The sequence below is a fragment of the Salmo salar genome, chromosome ssa15, assembly GCF_905237065.1.
Source record: "Salmo salar chromosome ssa15, Ssal_v3.1, whole genome shotgun sequence".
Taxonomy (NCBI): Eukaryota; Metazoa; Chordata; class Actinopteri; order Salmoniformes; family Salmonidae; genus Salmo; species Salmo salar.
The window spans coordinates 12,455,280-12,472,926 of NC_059456.1; the positions used below are offsets into that span (position 1 = coordinate 12,455,280).

Here is a 17,647-nt window from a genome sequence, read left to right on the forward strand (position 1 = left end):
AGGCTTAGTCGTGCCCTCTTCACGACTGTCTTGGTGTGTTTGGACCATTCTATTTTGTTGTTGATGTGGACACCAATGATCTTGAAGCTCTTAACCTGCTCCACTACAGCCCCGTCGATGAGAATGGGGGCATGCTCGGTCCTCTTTTTCCTGTAGTCCACAATCATCTCCTTCGTCTGGGTTACGTTGAGGAATAGGTTGTTATTCTGGCACCACCCGGCCAGGTCTCTGACCTCCCTATAGGCTGTCTCGTCGTTGTCGGTGATCAGGCCTACCACTGTTGTGTCGTCTGCAAACTTAATGATGGTGTTGGAGTCGTGCCTGGCCATGCAGTCGTGGGTGAACAGGGAGTACAGGAGGGGACTGAGCACGCACCCCTGGGGAGCTGCAGTGTGGAGGATCAGCGTGGCAGATGTGTTGCTACTCCGTCTGGAAGTTCAGGATCCAGTTGCAGAGGGAGGTGTTTAGTCCCAGGATCCTTAGCTTAGTGATGAGCTTTGAGGGTACTATGGTGTTGAACGCTGAGCTCTAGTCAATGAATAGCATTCTCACATAAGTGTTCCTTTTGTCCAGGCGGGAAAGGGTAGTGTGGAGTGCAATAGAGATTGCATCATCTGTGGATCCGTTTGGGCGGTATGCAAATTGGAGTGGGTCTAGGGTTTCTGGGATAATGGTGTTGATGTGAGCCATTACCAACCCTTCAAAGCACTTCATGGCTATGGACGTGAGTGCTACGGGTCTGTAGTCATTTAGGCAGGTTGCCTTTGTGTTCTTGGGCACAGGGACGATGGTGGTCTGCTTGAAACATGTTGGTATTACAGACTCAATCAGGGACAAAAATGTCAGTGAAGACACCTGCCAGTTGGTCAACACATGCCCGGCGCACATGTCCTGGTAATCCGTCTGGCCCCGCAGCCTTGTGTATGTTGACCTGTTTAAAGGTTTTACTCACGTCGGCTACGGAGAGCGTGATCACACACAGTCGTCCGCAACAGCTGATGCTCTCATCCATGCCTCAGTGTTGCTTGCCTTGAAGCGAGCATGGAAGTGATTTAGCTCGTCTGGTAGGCTCGTGTCACTGGGCATCTCGCAGCTGTGCTTCCCTTTGTAGTTTGTAATAGTGATTCCCTGTGGCTCAGTTGGTAGAGCATGGTGTTTGTAACGCCAGCATGTTGTGTGCAACACCAGGGTTGTGGGTTCGATTCCCACGGGGGGCCAGTACAAAAAAAAAAATGCATGAAATGAAATTAATGCATTCACTACTGTAAGTCGCTCTGGATAAGAGCGTCTGCTAAATGACTAAAATGTAAAATGTAAATGTAATAGTTTGCAAGCCCTGCCACATAAGACGAGCGCCGGTGTAGTATGATTCAATCTTAGTCCTGTATTGACGCTTTGCCTGTTTGATGGTTCGTCGCAGGGCATAGCAGGATTTCTTGTAAGCTTCCGGGTTAGAGTCCCGCACCTTGAAAGTGGCAACTCTACCCTTTAGCTCAGTGCGAATGTTGCCTGTAATCCATGGCTTCTGGTTGGGGTATGTACGTACAGTCATTGTGGGGACGACGGCCTTGATGCACTTATTGATAAAGCCAGTGACTGATGTGGTATACTCCTCAATGCCATCGGAAGAATCCAGGAACATGTTAGTCTGTGATAACAAAACAATCCTGTAGTTTAGCATCTGCTTCATCTGACCACCGAGTCACTGGTGCTTCCTGCTATAATTTTTGCTTGTAAGCAGGAATCAGGAGGATAGAGTTGTGGTCGGATTTACCAAACGGAGGGCGAGGGAGAGCTTTGTACGCATCTCTGTGTGTGGAGTACAGGTGATCTAGAATGTTTTTCCCTTTGGTTGCACATTTAACATGTTGATAGAAATTTGGTAGAATTGATTTAAGTTTCCCTGCATTAAAGTCTCCGGCCACTAGGAGCGCTGCCTGTGGGTGAGTGGTTTCCTGTTTGCTTATTTCCTTATACAGCTGGCTGAGTGCGGTCTTAGTGCCAGCATCTGTCTGTGGTGGTAAATAAACAGCCACAAAAAGTATAGCTGAAAAGTCTCTAGGCAAGTAGTGTGGCCTGCAATTTATCACAATATACACTTCAGGCGAGCAAAATCTAGAGACATCCTTAGATTTCGTGCACCAGCTGTTGTTTACAAATATGCACAGACCGCCCCCCCCATCTTACCGGAGTGTGCTGTTCTATGTTGCCGGTGCAGCGTATATCCCACTAGCTGAATATCCATGTCGTCATTCAGCCACGATTTCGTGAAACATAGGATATTACAGTTTGTGATGTCCCATTGGTAGGATATTCGTGATCGTACCTCGTATAATTTATTGTCCAATGATTGCACGTTGGCGAGTAGTATTGATGGTAACAGCAGCTTTCTCAGTCTCCTTCTCCGGGTCCTGACCAGGCATCTGGCTCTTTGTCCTCTGTACCTGCGTCGCTTCCTCTTGCAAATAACGGGGATGTCGGCCCTGTCGGGAGTTAGGAGAATGTCCTGTGCGTCCTCCTTGTTGTAGAAAGAATCTTTGTCTAATCCGAGGTGAGTGATCGCTGTCCTGATATCCAGAAGCTCTTTTTAGCCGTAAGATACGGTAGCAGAAACATTATGTACAAAATAAGTTACAAATAACGCGAAAAATAAACACATAACAGCACAATTGGTTGGGCGCCCGTAAAACTGCTGCCATTTTAGATTGGCTTGCACCTCGACTTTATGCATCTCTGACCCTTAACTTTAACCATACCTCAATGTCCTCTACTTGCACCTCGACTGTATGCATCTCTGACCCTTAACTTTAACCATACCTCAATGTCCTCTACTTGCACCTCGACTGTATGCATCTCTGACCCTTAACTTTAACCATACCTCAATGTCCTCTACTTGCACCTCGACTGTATGCATCTCTGACCCTAAACTTTAACCATACCTCAACTTCCACTACCTGTGCCTATACGGTATGAAATTGTCTTAACTTTAACCTAATCCAAATGCAGCCTCCTTTACCTGCGCCTCAACAATGTTTTCACCTGTTTTCATCAGTTTATAACAGGTGTATTGAAGTGCAGTGCTTGTGGTATGTGTTGCTCTGTGTTGTAGGCACCACCAAGTCTGAGGACCGTGCAACGCTGCTGAAGAAGTTCAATGAGAAAGGTTCCCAGTACTTTGTGTTCCTACTGAGTACCAGAGCCGGGGGACTGGGCCTCAACCTGCAGGCTGCGGACACTGTGGTCATCTTTGACTCTGACTGGAACCCTCACCAGGTACACACACACACACACACACACACACACACACACACACACACACACACACACACACACACACACACACAAACATTCTAGTTACCCCTGGCTAATCCTGTAGTTTCTCTGTTCTGATTGGCTCCCAGGACCTCCAGGCCCAGGACAGGGCTCATCGTATTGGTCAGAAGAACGAGGTACGTGTTCTGCGTTTGTGTACAGTCAACAGTGTGGAGGAGAAGATCCTAGCGGCTGCTAAGTACAAACTGAACGTGGACCAGAAGGTGATTCAAGCCGGGATGTTTGACCAGAAGTCCTCCAGCCATGAGAGGAGAGCCTTTCTACAGGCCATACTGGAAACAGAGGAGCAGAATGAGGTTGGTCACGGTGGCGTGGGAATAAAGATTAAATGCAGTTCCTTGCAGGTATGTTGGAGATGTTCACACATTCACCTAGATCCATCTAACACAACTGATCTAGAGGGTTGATCCATCTAACACAACTGATCTAGAGGGTTGATCCATGTAACACAACTGATCTAGAGGGTAGATCCATGTAACACAGAACTGATCTAGTGAGGAACATAAAATTAAAGTGCTCAGATACAAAAACTATTCAAACATGCTAAAACTCACTTAGCCTCGTTCAACCATGCTAAAACTCACTTAGCCTCGTTCAACCATGCTAAAACTCACTTAGCCTCGTTCAACCATGCTAAAACTCACTTAGCCTCGTTCAACCATGCTAAAACTCACTTAGCCTCGTTCAACCATGCTAAAACTCACTTAGCCTCGTTCAACCATGCTAAAACTCACGTAGCCTCGTTCAACCATGCTAAAACTCACTTAGCCTCGTTCAACCATGCTAAAACTCACGTAGCCTCGTTCAACCATGCTAAAACTCACTGACAGAATATGGAAAACGTAGATGACATGAAACCAGTTAGTTTAGGTGAGATCAGTACTGAGTCAATTCCAAAGCACCCAGAATGCATACCATACCATGTTATACTATATGCATCTACAATGTGCAGCTTATGCTTGATCCATTATCCTCAACATGGTAGAAGCCTTAACAAAACCACCTTATAATGTGAATGTTTCCTGTGTTCTTGTGTTTTTCCTTCTAAATGAAGGAGGAAGAGAAAAGTCAGGTGGCTATGGTAATTAACAACTATTATCATCATATTGTGGCTATGCTAATTAACAACTATTATTATTATATTGTGGCTATGGTAATTAACAACTATTATTATCATATTGTGGCTATGGTAATTAACAACTGTTATTATCATTATATTGTGGCTATAGTAATTAACAACTGTTATTATCATAATATTGTCATCTACGTTTTCCGGCGTAACATCAGCCTGGCTGGCTGGCTGGCTGGCTGGCTGGCTGGCTGGCTGGCTGGCTGGCTGGCTGGCTGGCTGGCTGGCTGGCTGGCTGGACAGGAACAGGTCGGCCCCAGAGGCTAATCTAGGATCAGTTTTATATATTTTATTAAGGTTCAGGTATAAAAAGGTTTGGACTGGGGAGGGTAAGCTGGTCTTACCCTCCCCCTTACAAGTGGCTGGCTGACTACTGCATGGCTTTGTGAAGCCCAGTAGGGAGTGCATGGAGGACGGATCGGTGTTCAATACGATACAATACAATACAGGTACAGCATACAATACAATACAGGTAAACCATACAATAAAATACAGGTACAGCATACAATACAGGTACACCATACAATACAATACAGGTACACCATACAATACAATACAATACAGGTACACCAAACAATACAATACAGGTACACCATACAATACAATACAGGTACACCAAACAATACAATACAGGTACACCATACAATACAATACAGGTACACCATACAATACAATACAGGTACACCATACGATACAGGTACAGCATACAATACAGGTACACCATACAATACAGGTCAAACATACAATACAGGTCCAGCATACACTACAAGTACAACATACAATACAGGTCTAGTATACAATACAATACAGGTCCAACATACAATACAGGTCCAACATACAATACAGGTCTAGTATACAATACAGTACAGGTCCAGCATACACTACAGATGCAGAATAAAGCATACATAGATACAGCATACAATATAGGTCCAGCGTACAATACAATACAGATTCAGCATACAATACAGGTCCAGCATACACTACAGATGCAGAATACAATACATGTCCAGCATACAATACAGGTACAACATACAATACAGGCCCAGCATACACTAGAGGTAAGGCATACAATACAATATAAAACAATACAGGTGCATTTTACCATACAATATATAACAATACAGGTACAGCATACACTACAGATACAGCATACAATACAGATACAGCATACAATACAGTTACAGCACACAATACAGGTCCAGCATACAATACAATACAGGTCCATCATACAATACAATACAGGTTCAGAATACAATACAGGTACAACATACAATATACAGTGAGGGGAAAAAGTATTTGATCCCCTGCTGTAAAGAAATTATCAGTCTATAATTTTAATGGTAGGTTTATTTTAACAGTGAGAGACAGAAAAACAACTAAAAAAATCCAGAAAAACGCATGTCAAAAATGTTATAAATTGATTTGCATTTTAATGAGGGAAATAAGTATTTGACCCCTCCGCAAAACATGACTTAGTACTTGGTGGCAAAACCCTTGTTGGCAATCACAGAGGTCAGACGTTTCTTGTAGTTGGCCACCAGGTTTGCACACATCTCAGGAGGGATTTTGTCCCACTCCTCTTTGCAGATCTTCTCCAACTCATTAAGGTTTCGAGGCTGACGTTTGGCAACTCGAACCTTGAGCTCCCTCCACAGATTTTCTATGGGATTAAGGTCTGGAGACTGGCTAGGCCACTCCAGGACCTTAATGTGCTTCTTCTTGAGCCACTCCTTTGTTGCCTTGGTCGTGTGTTTTGGGTCATTGTCATGCTGGAATACCCATCCACGACCCATTTTCAATGCCCTGGCTGAGGGAAGGAGGTTCTCACCCAAGATTTGACGCTACATGGCCCCATCCATCGTCCCTTTGATGCGGTGAAGTTGTCCTGTCCCCTTAGCAGAAAAACACCCCAAAGCATAATGTTTCCACCTCCATGTTTGACGATGGGGATTTTGTTTTTGGGGTCATAGGCAGCATTCCTCCTCCTCCAAACACAGCGAGTTGAGTTGATGCCAAAGAGCTCCATTTTGGTCTCATCTGACCACAACACTTTCACCCAGTTGTCCTCTGAATCATTCAGATGTTTATTGGCAAACTTCAGACGGGCATGTATATGTGCTTTCTTGAGCAGGGGGACCTTGCGGGCGCTGCAGGATTTCAGTCCTTCACGGTGTAGTGTGTTACCAATTGTTTTCTTGGTGACTATGGTCCCAGCTGCCTTGAGATCATTGACAAGATCCTCCCGTGTAGTTCTGGGCTGATTCCTCACTGTTCTCATGATCATTGCAACTCCACGGGGTGAGATCTTGCATGGAGCCCCAGGCCGAGGGAGATTGATAGTTCTTTTGTGTTTCTTCCATTTGCGAATAATCGCACCAACTGTTGTCACCTTCTCACCAAGCTGCTTGGTGATAGTCTTGTAGCCCATTCCAGCCTTGTGTAGGTCTACAATCTTGTCCCTGACATCTTTGGAGAGCTCTTTGGGCTTGGCCATGGTGGAGAGTTTGGAATCTGATTGATTGATTGCTTCTGTGGACAGGTGTCTTTTATACAGGTAACAAACTGAGATTAGGAGCACTCCCTTTAAGAGTGTGCTCCTAATCTCAGCTCGTTACCTGTATAAAAGACACCTGGGAGCCAGAAATCTTTCTGATTGAGAGGGGGGTCAAATACTTATTTCCCTCATTATAATGCAAATCAATTTATAACATTTTTGACATGTGTTTTTCTGGATTTTTTGTTGTTATTCTGTCTCTCACTGTTAAAATAAATCTACCATTAAAATTATAGACCGATCATTTCTTTGTCAGTGGGCAAACATACAAAATCAGCAGGGGATCAAATACTTTTTTCCCTCACTGTAGGTACATTAGACAATGCAATATAATACAGATGCGGCATACAATACAGGTACACCATACAATGCAATACAGGTCCATCATACAATACAGGTAAGCATACAATATAGGTACATTATACAATGAAATACAATATAGATACGGCATACAATACAGGTACAGCATACAATGCAATACAGGTACATCATACAATACAGGTACAGCATACAATACAGGTGCAGCATTCAATATAATTCAATACAGGTGCAGCATACAATGCAAGCTAGTACAATACAGGTACAGCATACAATGCAGGTACAGCATGCAATATAATACAATACAGGTGCAGCATACAATGCAAGATAGTACAATGCAGGTATAAAATACAATACAGGTACAGCATACAATATAATACAGGTGCAGCATTCTATACCAGTACAGATACAGTATACGGTACAATACGGGTACAGCATACAATACATTACAGGTACAGCAAACAATAAAGTAAAGGTACAGCATACAATACAGGTACAGCAAACAATACAATACAGGTCCAGCAAACACTAAAATACAGGTACAGCATACAATACAGGTGCAGCATACAATGCAATAGATACCCTGGTACAGCATACAATGCAATATATTACAGGTACAGCATACAGTGCAATACAGGTATAAAATACAATATAAGTACATCATACAATACAATGCAGGTACAGCACAAAACACAGGTACAGTATACGGTACAATACAGTTACGGCATACAATACAGGTGCAGATACAGCATACATCTGTGCTGTCTTATGTCTCGTTCTGTATTGTCTTTGTGTACTGTGTGTCTGTAGGAGGAAGACGAGGTGCCTGATGATGAGACTCTGAACCAGATGATCGCCCGTAATGAGGATGAGTTTGAGCTGTTCATGGTGAGAAGCACATTACATTAACAGTAGTCTGTGGTATGGTGCTTTCTAGAAGCACATTACATTAACAGTAGTCTGTGGTATGGTCCTTTCTAGAAGCACATTACATTAACAGTAGTCTTTGGTATGGTGCTTTCTAGACATTGATATGTATTATTGAGTTTGGATACTGACACTATAAGACCACAATAGGGTAAAGGTTAGGATTAAGGTAAAGGTTAGGGTAAAGGTAAAGGTTAGGGTAAAGGTAAAGGTTAGGGTAAAGGTAAAGGTTAGGGTAAAGGTTAGGATTAAGGTCAAGGTTAGGGTAAAAGTTAGGGTAAAGGTTAAGGTAAAGGTTAAGGTAAAGGTTAGGATTAAGGTAAAGGTTAGGGTAAAGGTAAAGGTTAGGGTAAAGGTAAAGGTTAGGGTAAAAGTTAGGGTAAAGGTTAAGGTAAAGGTTAAGGTAAAGGTTAGGATTAAGGTAAAGGTTAGGGTAAAGGTTAGGGTAAAGTTAAAGGTTAGGATTAAGGTTAGGGTAAAAGTTAAGGTAAAATTAAAGGTTAGGATTAAGGTAAAGGTTAGGGTAAAGGTTAAGGTAAAGTTAAAGGTTAGGATTAAGGTAAAGGTTAGGGTAAAGGTTAAGGTAAAGTTAAAGGTTAGGATTAAGGTAAAGGTAAAGTTAAAGGTTAGGGTAAAGGCTAGGGTTAAGATTAGTTATAAGGTAAAGGTTAAGGAAATGGTTAGGTAAAGGCTAGGGTAAAGGTTAGGTAAAGGCTAGGGTAAAGGTTAGGGATAAGGTTAAGATTAAGGTAAAGGTTAGGGATAAGGTTAAGGTAAAGGTTAGGGTAAAGGTTAAGGTAAAGGGTAAAGGTTAGGGATAGGGTTAAGGTAAAGGTTAGGGTAAAGGTTAGAGTTATGGTAAAGGTTATGGTAAAGGTTAGGGTAAAGGTTAGAGTTAAGGTAAAGGTTATGGTTAGGGTAAAGGTTAGGGTTAAGGTAAAGGTGTGGGTAAAGGTAAAGTTTAAGGTAAAAGTTAGGGTAAAGGTTAGGGTTAGTGTAGAGGTTAGGATTAGGGTAAAATGTTATGGTTAGGGTAAAGGTTAGGGTTAAAGTTAGGGTAAAGGTTAGGGTAAAGGTTAGGGTTAAGGTAAGGTTAGGGTAAAGGTTAGGGTTAAGGTAAAGGTTATGGTTAGGGTAAAGGTTAGGGTTAAGGTAAAGGTTTGGGTGAAGGTTAGGGTAAAGGTAAACTTTAAGGTAAAGTTTAAGGTAAAAGTAAAGTTTAAGGTAAAAGTTAGGGTAAAGGTTAGGGTTAGTGTAGAGGTTAGGATTAGGGCAAAATGTTATGGTTAGGGTAAAGGTTAGGGTTAAGGTTAGGGTAAAGGTAAAGTTATGGTAAAATGTTAAGGTAAAGGTTAGGGTAAAGGTAAAGGTTAGGGTAATGGTTAAGGTTAGGGTAATGGTTAAGGTAAATGTTAGGGTTAAGGTCAAGTTTAAGATAAAGTTATGGTAAAATTTTAGGGTAAAGGTTAGGGTTGGAAATCAATAAAGTGTTGTTTCCTCTTTAGAGTATGGACCTGGACAGGCGGCGGGAGGACGCCAGGAACCCCAAAAGGAAGCCGCGTCTGATGGAGGAGGATGAGCTGCCATCTTGGATCGTCAAGGATGACGCAGAGGTGGAGCGGCTCACCTGCGAGGAAGAGGAGGAGAAGATCTTCGGCCGAGGATCACGCAGGAGAGGCGACGTTGACTACAGCGATGCCCTGACAGAGAAACAGTGGCTCAGGGTAGGCTGGAACACCATTTATTCTCTATAATAACTTAACTATTTATAAAGATGAAACAAAACATAGAAACAGTGGCTCAGGGTATGCCAGAATCTAATTCTTAATCCCAATAACCCCCTAGTGGTAGGGAGCGCTAAATAACCCTAGGGAATGGGACAATATTACATCACTTGCAAACAGCAGTTGCTGTCAAAGGATAGCCTACCACGCAATTCAGTAAAGTGTTGTTTACGGCCTTGTGTTTTTCTCAATGTCTGTATTGGCAGCAGTACTGACTTTCCTTATATTTCTGATGCAAAAAATACTAATGAAGAATGGAGAAAGACCCATTTAGAATTTGTGGCATGCACTACTCATGTAAAAAAGCAAGATGGCGCAGACAGATAGGGCAGCTCTGCTTCTACCTCCTCAGCAACTTTGCAGTATTTTGTTTTTTTGTGTGTTATTTCTTACATTATTAGCCCAGGAATTTTTTTGTGATATTACATACATCCGTAAATAACTTTTGGATATCAGACCGGCGGTAACTCATCAGCATTACGACCGGGAATATGACTTTCCCAAATTGGATCCTTTGTTCGTGCCCCCCAGGGCAATTGAACTGATTCCAGAGGCTGAACCATTACAGGAATAAAAAACTCTCCTGGAAGAAGAATGGCAGGGGTGTATGTTTCGTGATTAACCATGCATGGTGTGATTGTGATAACATACATAAACTCAAGTCCTTTTGTTCACCCGACCTAGAATACCTCACAATAAAATGTTGACCGTACTACCTACCAAGAGAATTATCTTCGGTTATAGTCATAGCCGTGTATATTCCCCCTCAAGCCGATACCACGACAGCCCTCAAAGTACTACACTGGACTTTATGCAAAGTGGAAACCACATACCCTGAGGCCACATTTATTGTAGCTGGGGATTTTAACAAAGCAAATTTAAGAAAAAACGCTATCAAAGTTCTATCAACACATTGACTGTAGTACTCGCGCTGCTAAACACTCGACCACTGCTACTCCAACTTCTGGGATGCCTACAAGGCCCTCCCCCGCCCTCCCTTCAGCAAATCTGATCACGACTCCATTTTGCTCCTCCCTTCCTATAGGCAGAAACTCAAACAGGAAGTACCCGTGCTAAGGACTATTCAACGCTCATCTGAATCCACGCTGCAAGATTGTTTTGATCACACAGACTGGGATATGTTCCGGGTAGCCTCTGAGAATATCATCGACAAATGCACTGATTAGGTGACTGAGTTTATCAGGAAGTGTATAGGAGATGTTGTACCCACTGTGATTGTTAAAACCTACCCTAACCAGAAACCGTGGAAAGCGCATTTAACCATGGCAAGGTGACTGGGAATATGGCCGAATACAAACAGGGTAGTTATTCCCTCTATAAGACAATCAAACAGGAAAAACGTCATTATAGAGACAAAGTGGAGTCGCAATTCAACGGCTCAGACACGAGACGTATGAGGCAGGGTCTACAGACAATCACGGACCACAAAAGGAAAACCAGCCACTTCGCGGAAACCGACATCTTCCTTCCAGGCAAGCTAAACACCTTGGCCCGCTACCTTGGCCCACTTTGAGGATAACACAGTGCCACTGACGTGGCCCGCTACCAAGGACTGTGGGCTCTCCTTCTCTGTGACTGAGGCGAGTAAGACATTTAAACGTGTTAACCCTCACAAGGCTGCCGGCCCAGACGGCATCCCTAGCCGTGTCCTCAGAGCATGCACAGACCAGCTGGCTGGAGTGTTTACGGACATATTCAATCTCTCCCTATCCCAGCCTGCTGTCCCCACGCTCCGTATCACTCACTTCTGTCATCTTGAAGGGCTTTGAGAGGCTAGTTGTGGGTCTTCCCTGTGGCTCAGTTGGTAGAGCATGGTGTTTGCAAGGCCAGCATGGTGTGTGCAACGCCCGGGTTGTGGGTTCGATTCCCACGGGGGGCCAGTACAATTTTTATTTTATTTTTAAATGCATGAAATTAAATGTATGCATTCACTACTGTAAGTCGCTCTGGGTAAGAGCGTCTGCTAAATGACTAAAATGAAGAGAAAAAAAAAGATCATATCACCACCCTACCTGACATCCTAGACCCACTCCAATTTGCTTACCACCCCAATAGATCCACAGACGATGCAATCACCATCACACTGCACACTGCCCTATCCCATCTGGACAAGAGGAATACCTATGTAAGAATGCTGTTCATTGACTATAGCTCAGCATTCAACACCATAGTACCCTCCAAGCTCATAATTTAGCTTGTGGGCCTGGGTCTGAACCCCGCCCTGTGCAACTGGTTCCTGGACTTCATGAATGGCCGCCCCCAGGTGGTGAAGACAGGAAACAACACCTCCACGTCGCTGATCCTCAACACTGGGGACCCCCTGTCCACATCGACGGTACCGAGCAGGTGGAAAACTTCAAGTTTCTCTGTGTACACATCACTGATGATCTGGAATGGTCCACCCACACAGACAGCGTGGTGAAGAAAGCGCAACAGTGCCTCTTTTACCTCAGGAGGCAGAAGAAATTTGGCTTGGCATTTAACTTCTTATGGGTACCTGGGATGGTAGCGTCCCACCTGGCTAACATCCAGTGAAATTGCATAGCGCGAGATTCAAAAATACTCGATTCACATATTTAACATTCTTGAAAATATATGTGTTATGCATCAAAATAAAGCTTAACTTCTTGTTAATCCAGCCGCCGTGTCAGATTTCAAAAAGGCTTTATGGCGAAAGCAAACCATGTGACTATCTGAGGACAGAGCCCCGCATACAAAAGCATGAAAATCATAATTCAACCAGGGAGGTGCGACACAAAAGTCAGAAATAGCGATATAAAAAATGCCTTACCTTTGATGATCTTCGTATGGTTGCACTCACAAGACTCCCAGTTACACAATAAATGTTCGTTTTGTTCGATAAAGTCCCTCATTATATCCAAAAACCTCCGTTTTGTTGCTGCGTTTTGTTCAGTAATCCAATGGCTCAAAGGCAGTCACAACAGGCAGACGAAAAATGCAAATAGTATCCATAAAGTTCGTAGAAACATGTCAAACGATCTTTACAATCCTCAGGTTGTTTTTAGCCTAAATAATTGATAATATTTCAACCGGACAATAGCGTCGTCAATATAAAAGAAAAACAAGAAAGGCGCGCTCTCGGTCGTGCGCAGGAAACAGGTCTGGCAGCTTCCCAGGGTCCACTCACTCAGTGGTCTTACTCCCTCATTTTTCAGAATACAAGCCTGAAACAATTTCTAAAGACTGTTGACACCTAGTGGAAGCCATAGGATATATGCATATATATATGCATATCCTAGCTTCTGGGCCTGAGTAGCAGGCAGTTTACTTTGGGCACGCTTTTCATTCGGAGGTGAAAATAGTGCCCCCTACCCTAGTGAGGTTAAAACCCTCACAAACATTTACAGATACACAATTGAGAGCATCCTGTCGGGCTGTATCGCCACCTGGTATGGCAACTGCATCACCCGCAACTGCAGGGCTCTCCAGAGGGTGGTGCAGTCTGCCCAACACATCATCAAGGGCAAACTACCTGCCCTCCAGGACACCTACAGCACCCGATGTCACAGGAAGGGCAAAAAGATAATAAAGGACAACAACCACCCGAGCCACTGCGTGTTCACCCCGCTATCATCTAGAAGGTGTAACGTCCTAGCCATAGTAAGAGGTTATTTTATATGGTAGAGTAGGTCAGGGCGTGACGGGGTGTTTTGTGTTTTTCTATGTTTTGTATTTCTATGTTTAAGTTCTATTTTTTCTATTTCTATGTTGTTGTTTTTGGGGGTTGATCTCCAATTGGAGGCAGCTGGTCCTCGTTGTCTCTAATTGGAGATCATATTTAAGAAGGGGTTTTTCTTCCTGGGTTTTGTGGGTGATTATATTTTGAGTAGTGTTTGTTTCTCTCTGCGTCACGGTTTGTTGTTTTGTAAATTCAGTTATTTATGTTTTGCGAAGTTTCACGGATTAAATAAAATGTGGAACTACAACCACGCTGCACTTTGGTCCGATCCTTTCGACAGCCGTGACAGAAGGCGAGGTCAGTACAGGTGCATCAAAGCTGGGACCGATAGACTGAAAAACAGCTTCTATCTCAATGCCATCAGACTGTTAAATAGCCATCACTAGGCGGCTACCACCCGGTTACTCAACCCTGCACATTAGAGGCTGCTGCCGTATATACATAGACTTGAAATCACTGGCCACTTTAATAATGGAACACTAGTCACTCTAATAATGTTTACATTGTGGCAGACCAGGGGGTTGGGTTAAAACGTTTACACAGATCAGACACGGACAGAGTAGGATTAGCTCAGTTTCAAAGGTGTTTATTAAAATAATAGTCCAAAAGAATAGGTCTCCCCAAGAGACCCTCTCCGGGATACCGTCTTCTGGGCTCCGGGTCTTGCTGTATCCTGTGGGGATCAAAAACTGAACTCCCTCCTGTTAACTCTGGTACCGCCCCTAACTATACAGGAGTCCTTTCCTCCCCCAGTCTCTCTCCTGTGTGCTGCCCTTCTGGCAGCTTGATGGGAGTTGTACAGCTGGTGAGCAATCAGCCCTTGATTACTCACCAATCCCCAATCAGCCCCAAATAGTCCTGGCCGGAGAGCCCGTCGAGACCTGGCACGTCCAGCAGGTGGAGCCATCGCCTCGTGATGTATACTCCATCTGTCACCAGACGAGTCTCCCCCGGTGGTTGACCTGCTGTACGCCACAACGTATTTTCGTTTTTACTCATCTCATATGTATATACTGTATTCTATTCTACTGTATTTTAGTCAATGCCACTCCGACATTACTCATCCTAATATTTATATATTCCTTTATTCCATTCTTTTACTTTAAGGTTGTGTGTATTGTTGTGAAAATGGTTAGATATTACTGCATTATTACTGCACAGCTAGAAACCCAAGTGTTTCGCTTCACCAAAAAATAACTGCTAAACATGTTTATGTGACAAATACAATTTGATTTGATTTGAAGCAGGACTTTCATTCCAGAATAGCAGTTTGACAGGTGTAATTTTCTGCCATTTCTTGGGGATTAATTATTAACCAATGGAAGCAATTAAAACCACTGTTCTGAACTAATATGTATACCAAATCTTTTAGGCCTTTTGGCAAACTCCGAGCGGCCTGTCATGTTCCTTTTACTGAGGGGTGGCTTCCGGTTGTCCTTCTGGAAGGTTCTACCATCTCCACAGAGGAACGCTGGAGGTATGTCAGAGTGACCATCAGGTTCTTGGTCACCTCCCTTACCAATGCCCTTCGCCCCCGATTGCTCAGTTTGGCCGGGCGGCCAGCTCTAGGAAGAGTCTTGGTGGTTCCAAACTTCTTCCATTTAATAATGATGGAGGCCACTGTGTTCTTGGGGACCTTCAATGCTGCACAAATGTTTTGGTACCCTTCCCCAGATCTGTGCCTCGACACAATCCTGTCTCGGAGCTCTACGGACAATTAATTCGACCTCATGGACTGGTTTTTGCTCTGACATGCCCTGTCAACTTTGGGACCTTATATAGACAGGTGTGTGCCTTTCCAAATCATGCCCAATCAATTGAATTTACCACAGGTTGACTCCAATCAAGTGGTAAACACATCTCAAGGTTGATCATTGGAAACTCAATTCCAAACAGGCCCCCATTAACATCGACAGGGCTGAAGTTGAGTGGGTCGAGAGTTTCAAGTTCCTTGGTTTCCAAATCACCAACAAACTATCAAGGTCGAAACACACCAAGACAGTCGTGAAGAGGGCATGACAACACCTTTTCCCCCTCAGGCGACTTAAAAGATTTAGCATGGGTCCCCAGATCCTCAAAATGTTCTACAGCTGCACCATCGAGAGCATCCTGACCAGTTGATTCACCGCCTGGTATGGCAACTGCAGAGGGTAGTGCGTAAGGCCCAATACATCACTGGGGCCAAGCTTCCTGACATCCAGGACCTATATACTAGGCAGGGTCAAAGGCTTCCCTGTGGCTCAGTTGGTAGAGCATGGTGTTTGCAACGCCAGCATGGTGTGTGCAACGCCAGGGTTATGGGTTCGATTCCCACGGGGGGCCAGTACAAAAGAAAATAAAAAATTCATGAAATGTATGCATTCACTACTATAAGTCGCTCTGGATAAGAGCGTCTGCTAAATGACTAAAATGTAAAAATGTAATGTAAAATGAAGGACCAAAAAATGGTCAAAGACTCCAGTCACCCAAGTCACAGACTGGTCTCTCTGCTACCGCACGGCATGTGGTACTGAAACGCCATGTCTAGGACCAAAAAGCTCCTTAACCTCTTACATCGAGACGTTCCGCTAGCGGAACACCTGCTCCAATATCCAATGATGGGCGTGGCGCGAAATACAAATTCCTCTAAAATCCGAAAACTTCAATTTTTCAAACATATGACTATTTTACAGCATTTTAAAGACAAGACTCTCGTTAATCTGACCACACTGTCCGATTTCAAAAAGGCTTTACAGCGAAAGCAAAACATTAGATTATGTCAGCAGAGTACCCAGCCAGAAATAATCAGACTACCCATTTTTCAAACTAGCATATAATGTCACAAAAAACAAAACCACAGCTAAATGCAGCACTAACCTTTGATGATCTTCATCAGATGACAACCCTAGGACATTATGTTATACAATGCATGCATGTTTTGTTCAATCAAGTTCATATTTATATCAAAAACCAGCTTTTTTACATTAGCATGTGATGTTCAGAACTAGCATACGCCCCGCAAACCTCCGGTGAATTTACTAAATTACTCACGATAAACGTTCACAAAAAACAATTATTTTAAGAATTATAGATACAGAACTCCACTATGCACTTGATACCCGATTTTAAAATAGCTTTTTGGTGAAAGCACATTTTACAATATTCTCAGTAGATAGCCCAGCCATCACGGCTAGCTATTTAGACACCGACCAAGTTTAGCCCTGACCAAAGTCAGATTTACTATTACAAAAGTTTCATTACCTTTGTTGTCTTCGTCAGAATGCACTCCCAGGACTGATACTTCAATAACAAATGTTGGTTTGGTCCAAAATAATCCATCGTTATATCCGAATAGCGGCGTTTTGTTCGTGCGTTCCAGACACTATCCGAATGGTAAATAAGTGTCACGCGCATGGCGCATTTCGTGACAAAAGATTTCTAAATATTTCATTACCGTACTTCGAAGCATGTCAACCGCTGTTTAAAATAAATTTTTATGCCATTTTTCTCGTAAAAAAGCGATAATATTCCGACCTGGAATCTGAGTTTCGGTAAATAGAGGGAAAAACAGAAAGACGGGGGCGGCCAGTGCACGCGCCTAAGCCCACTGTCCCCTGATCGGCCACTTGACAAACGCGATAATGTGTTTCAGCCAGGGCTTTGAATTACGTCATTCAGCTTTTTCCCGGGCTCTGAGAGCCCATTGGAGCCGTGGGAAGTGTCACGTAACAGCAGAGATCCTTTGTAATGGATAGAGATGCAACAGAAGGAGAACAAATTGTCAGACAGGGCACTTCCTGTGTGGAATCTTCTCAGGTTTTGGCCTGCCAAATGAGTTCTGTTATACTCACAGACACCATTCAAACAGTTTTAGAAACTTTAGGGTGTTTTCTATCCAAATC

The 17,647-nt window shown here is 43.5% G+C and overlaps 1 protein-coding gene across 4 annotated transcripts in view; it reads left to right on the forward strand.

Moving 5' to 3' along the window:
- The window catches only part of smarca2 (SWI/SNF related BAF chromatin remodeling complex subunit ATPase 2), a 150,417-nt gene that overhangs the window by 99,268 nt on the left and 33,502 nt on the right, over positions 1-17,647 (forward strand). For 2 of the 4 annotated variants that reach the window (XM_045695465.1, XM_045695464.1), the window contains exons 25-29: positions 3,110-3,273; positions 3,402-3,677; positions 4,388-4,414; positions 8,145-8,222; positions 9,767-9,985. In XM_045695465.1, the coding sequence (XP_045551421.1) occupies positions 3,110-3,273; positions 3,402-3,677; positions 4,388-4,414; positions 8,145-8,222; positions 9,767-9,985 (764 nt within the window). The remainder of the gene's footprint in view (positions 1-3,109; positions 3,274-3,401; positions 3,678-4,387; positions 4,415-8,144; positions 8,223-9,766; positions 9,986-17,647) is intronic. The other 2 variants (XM_045695466.1, XM_045695467.1) reach the window with 2 other exon arrangements.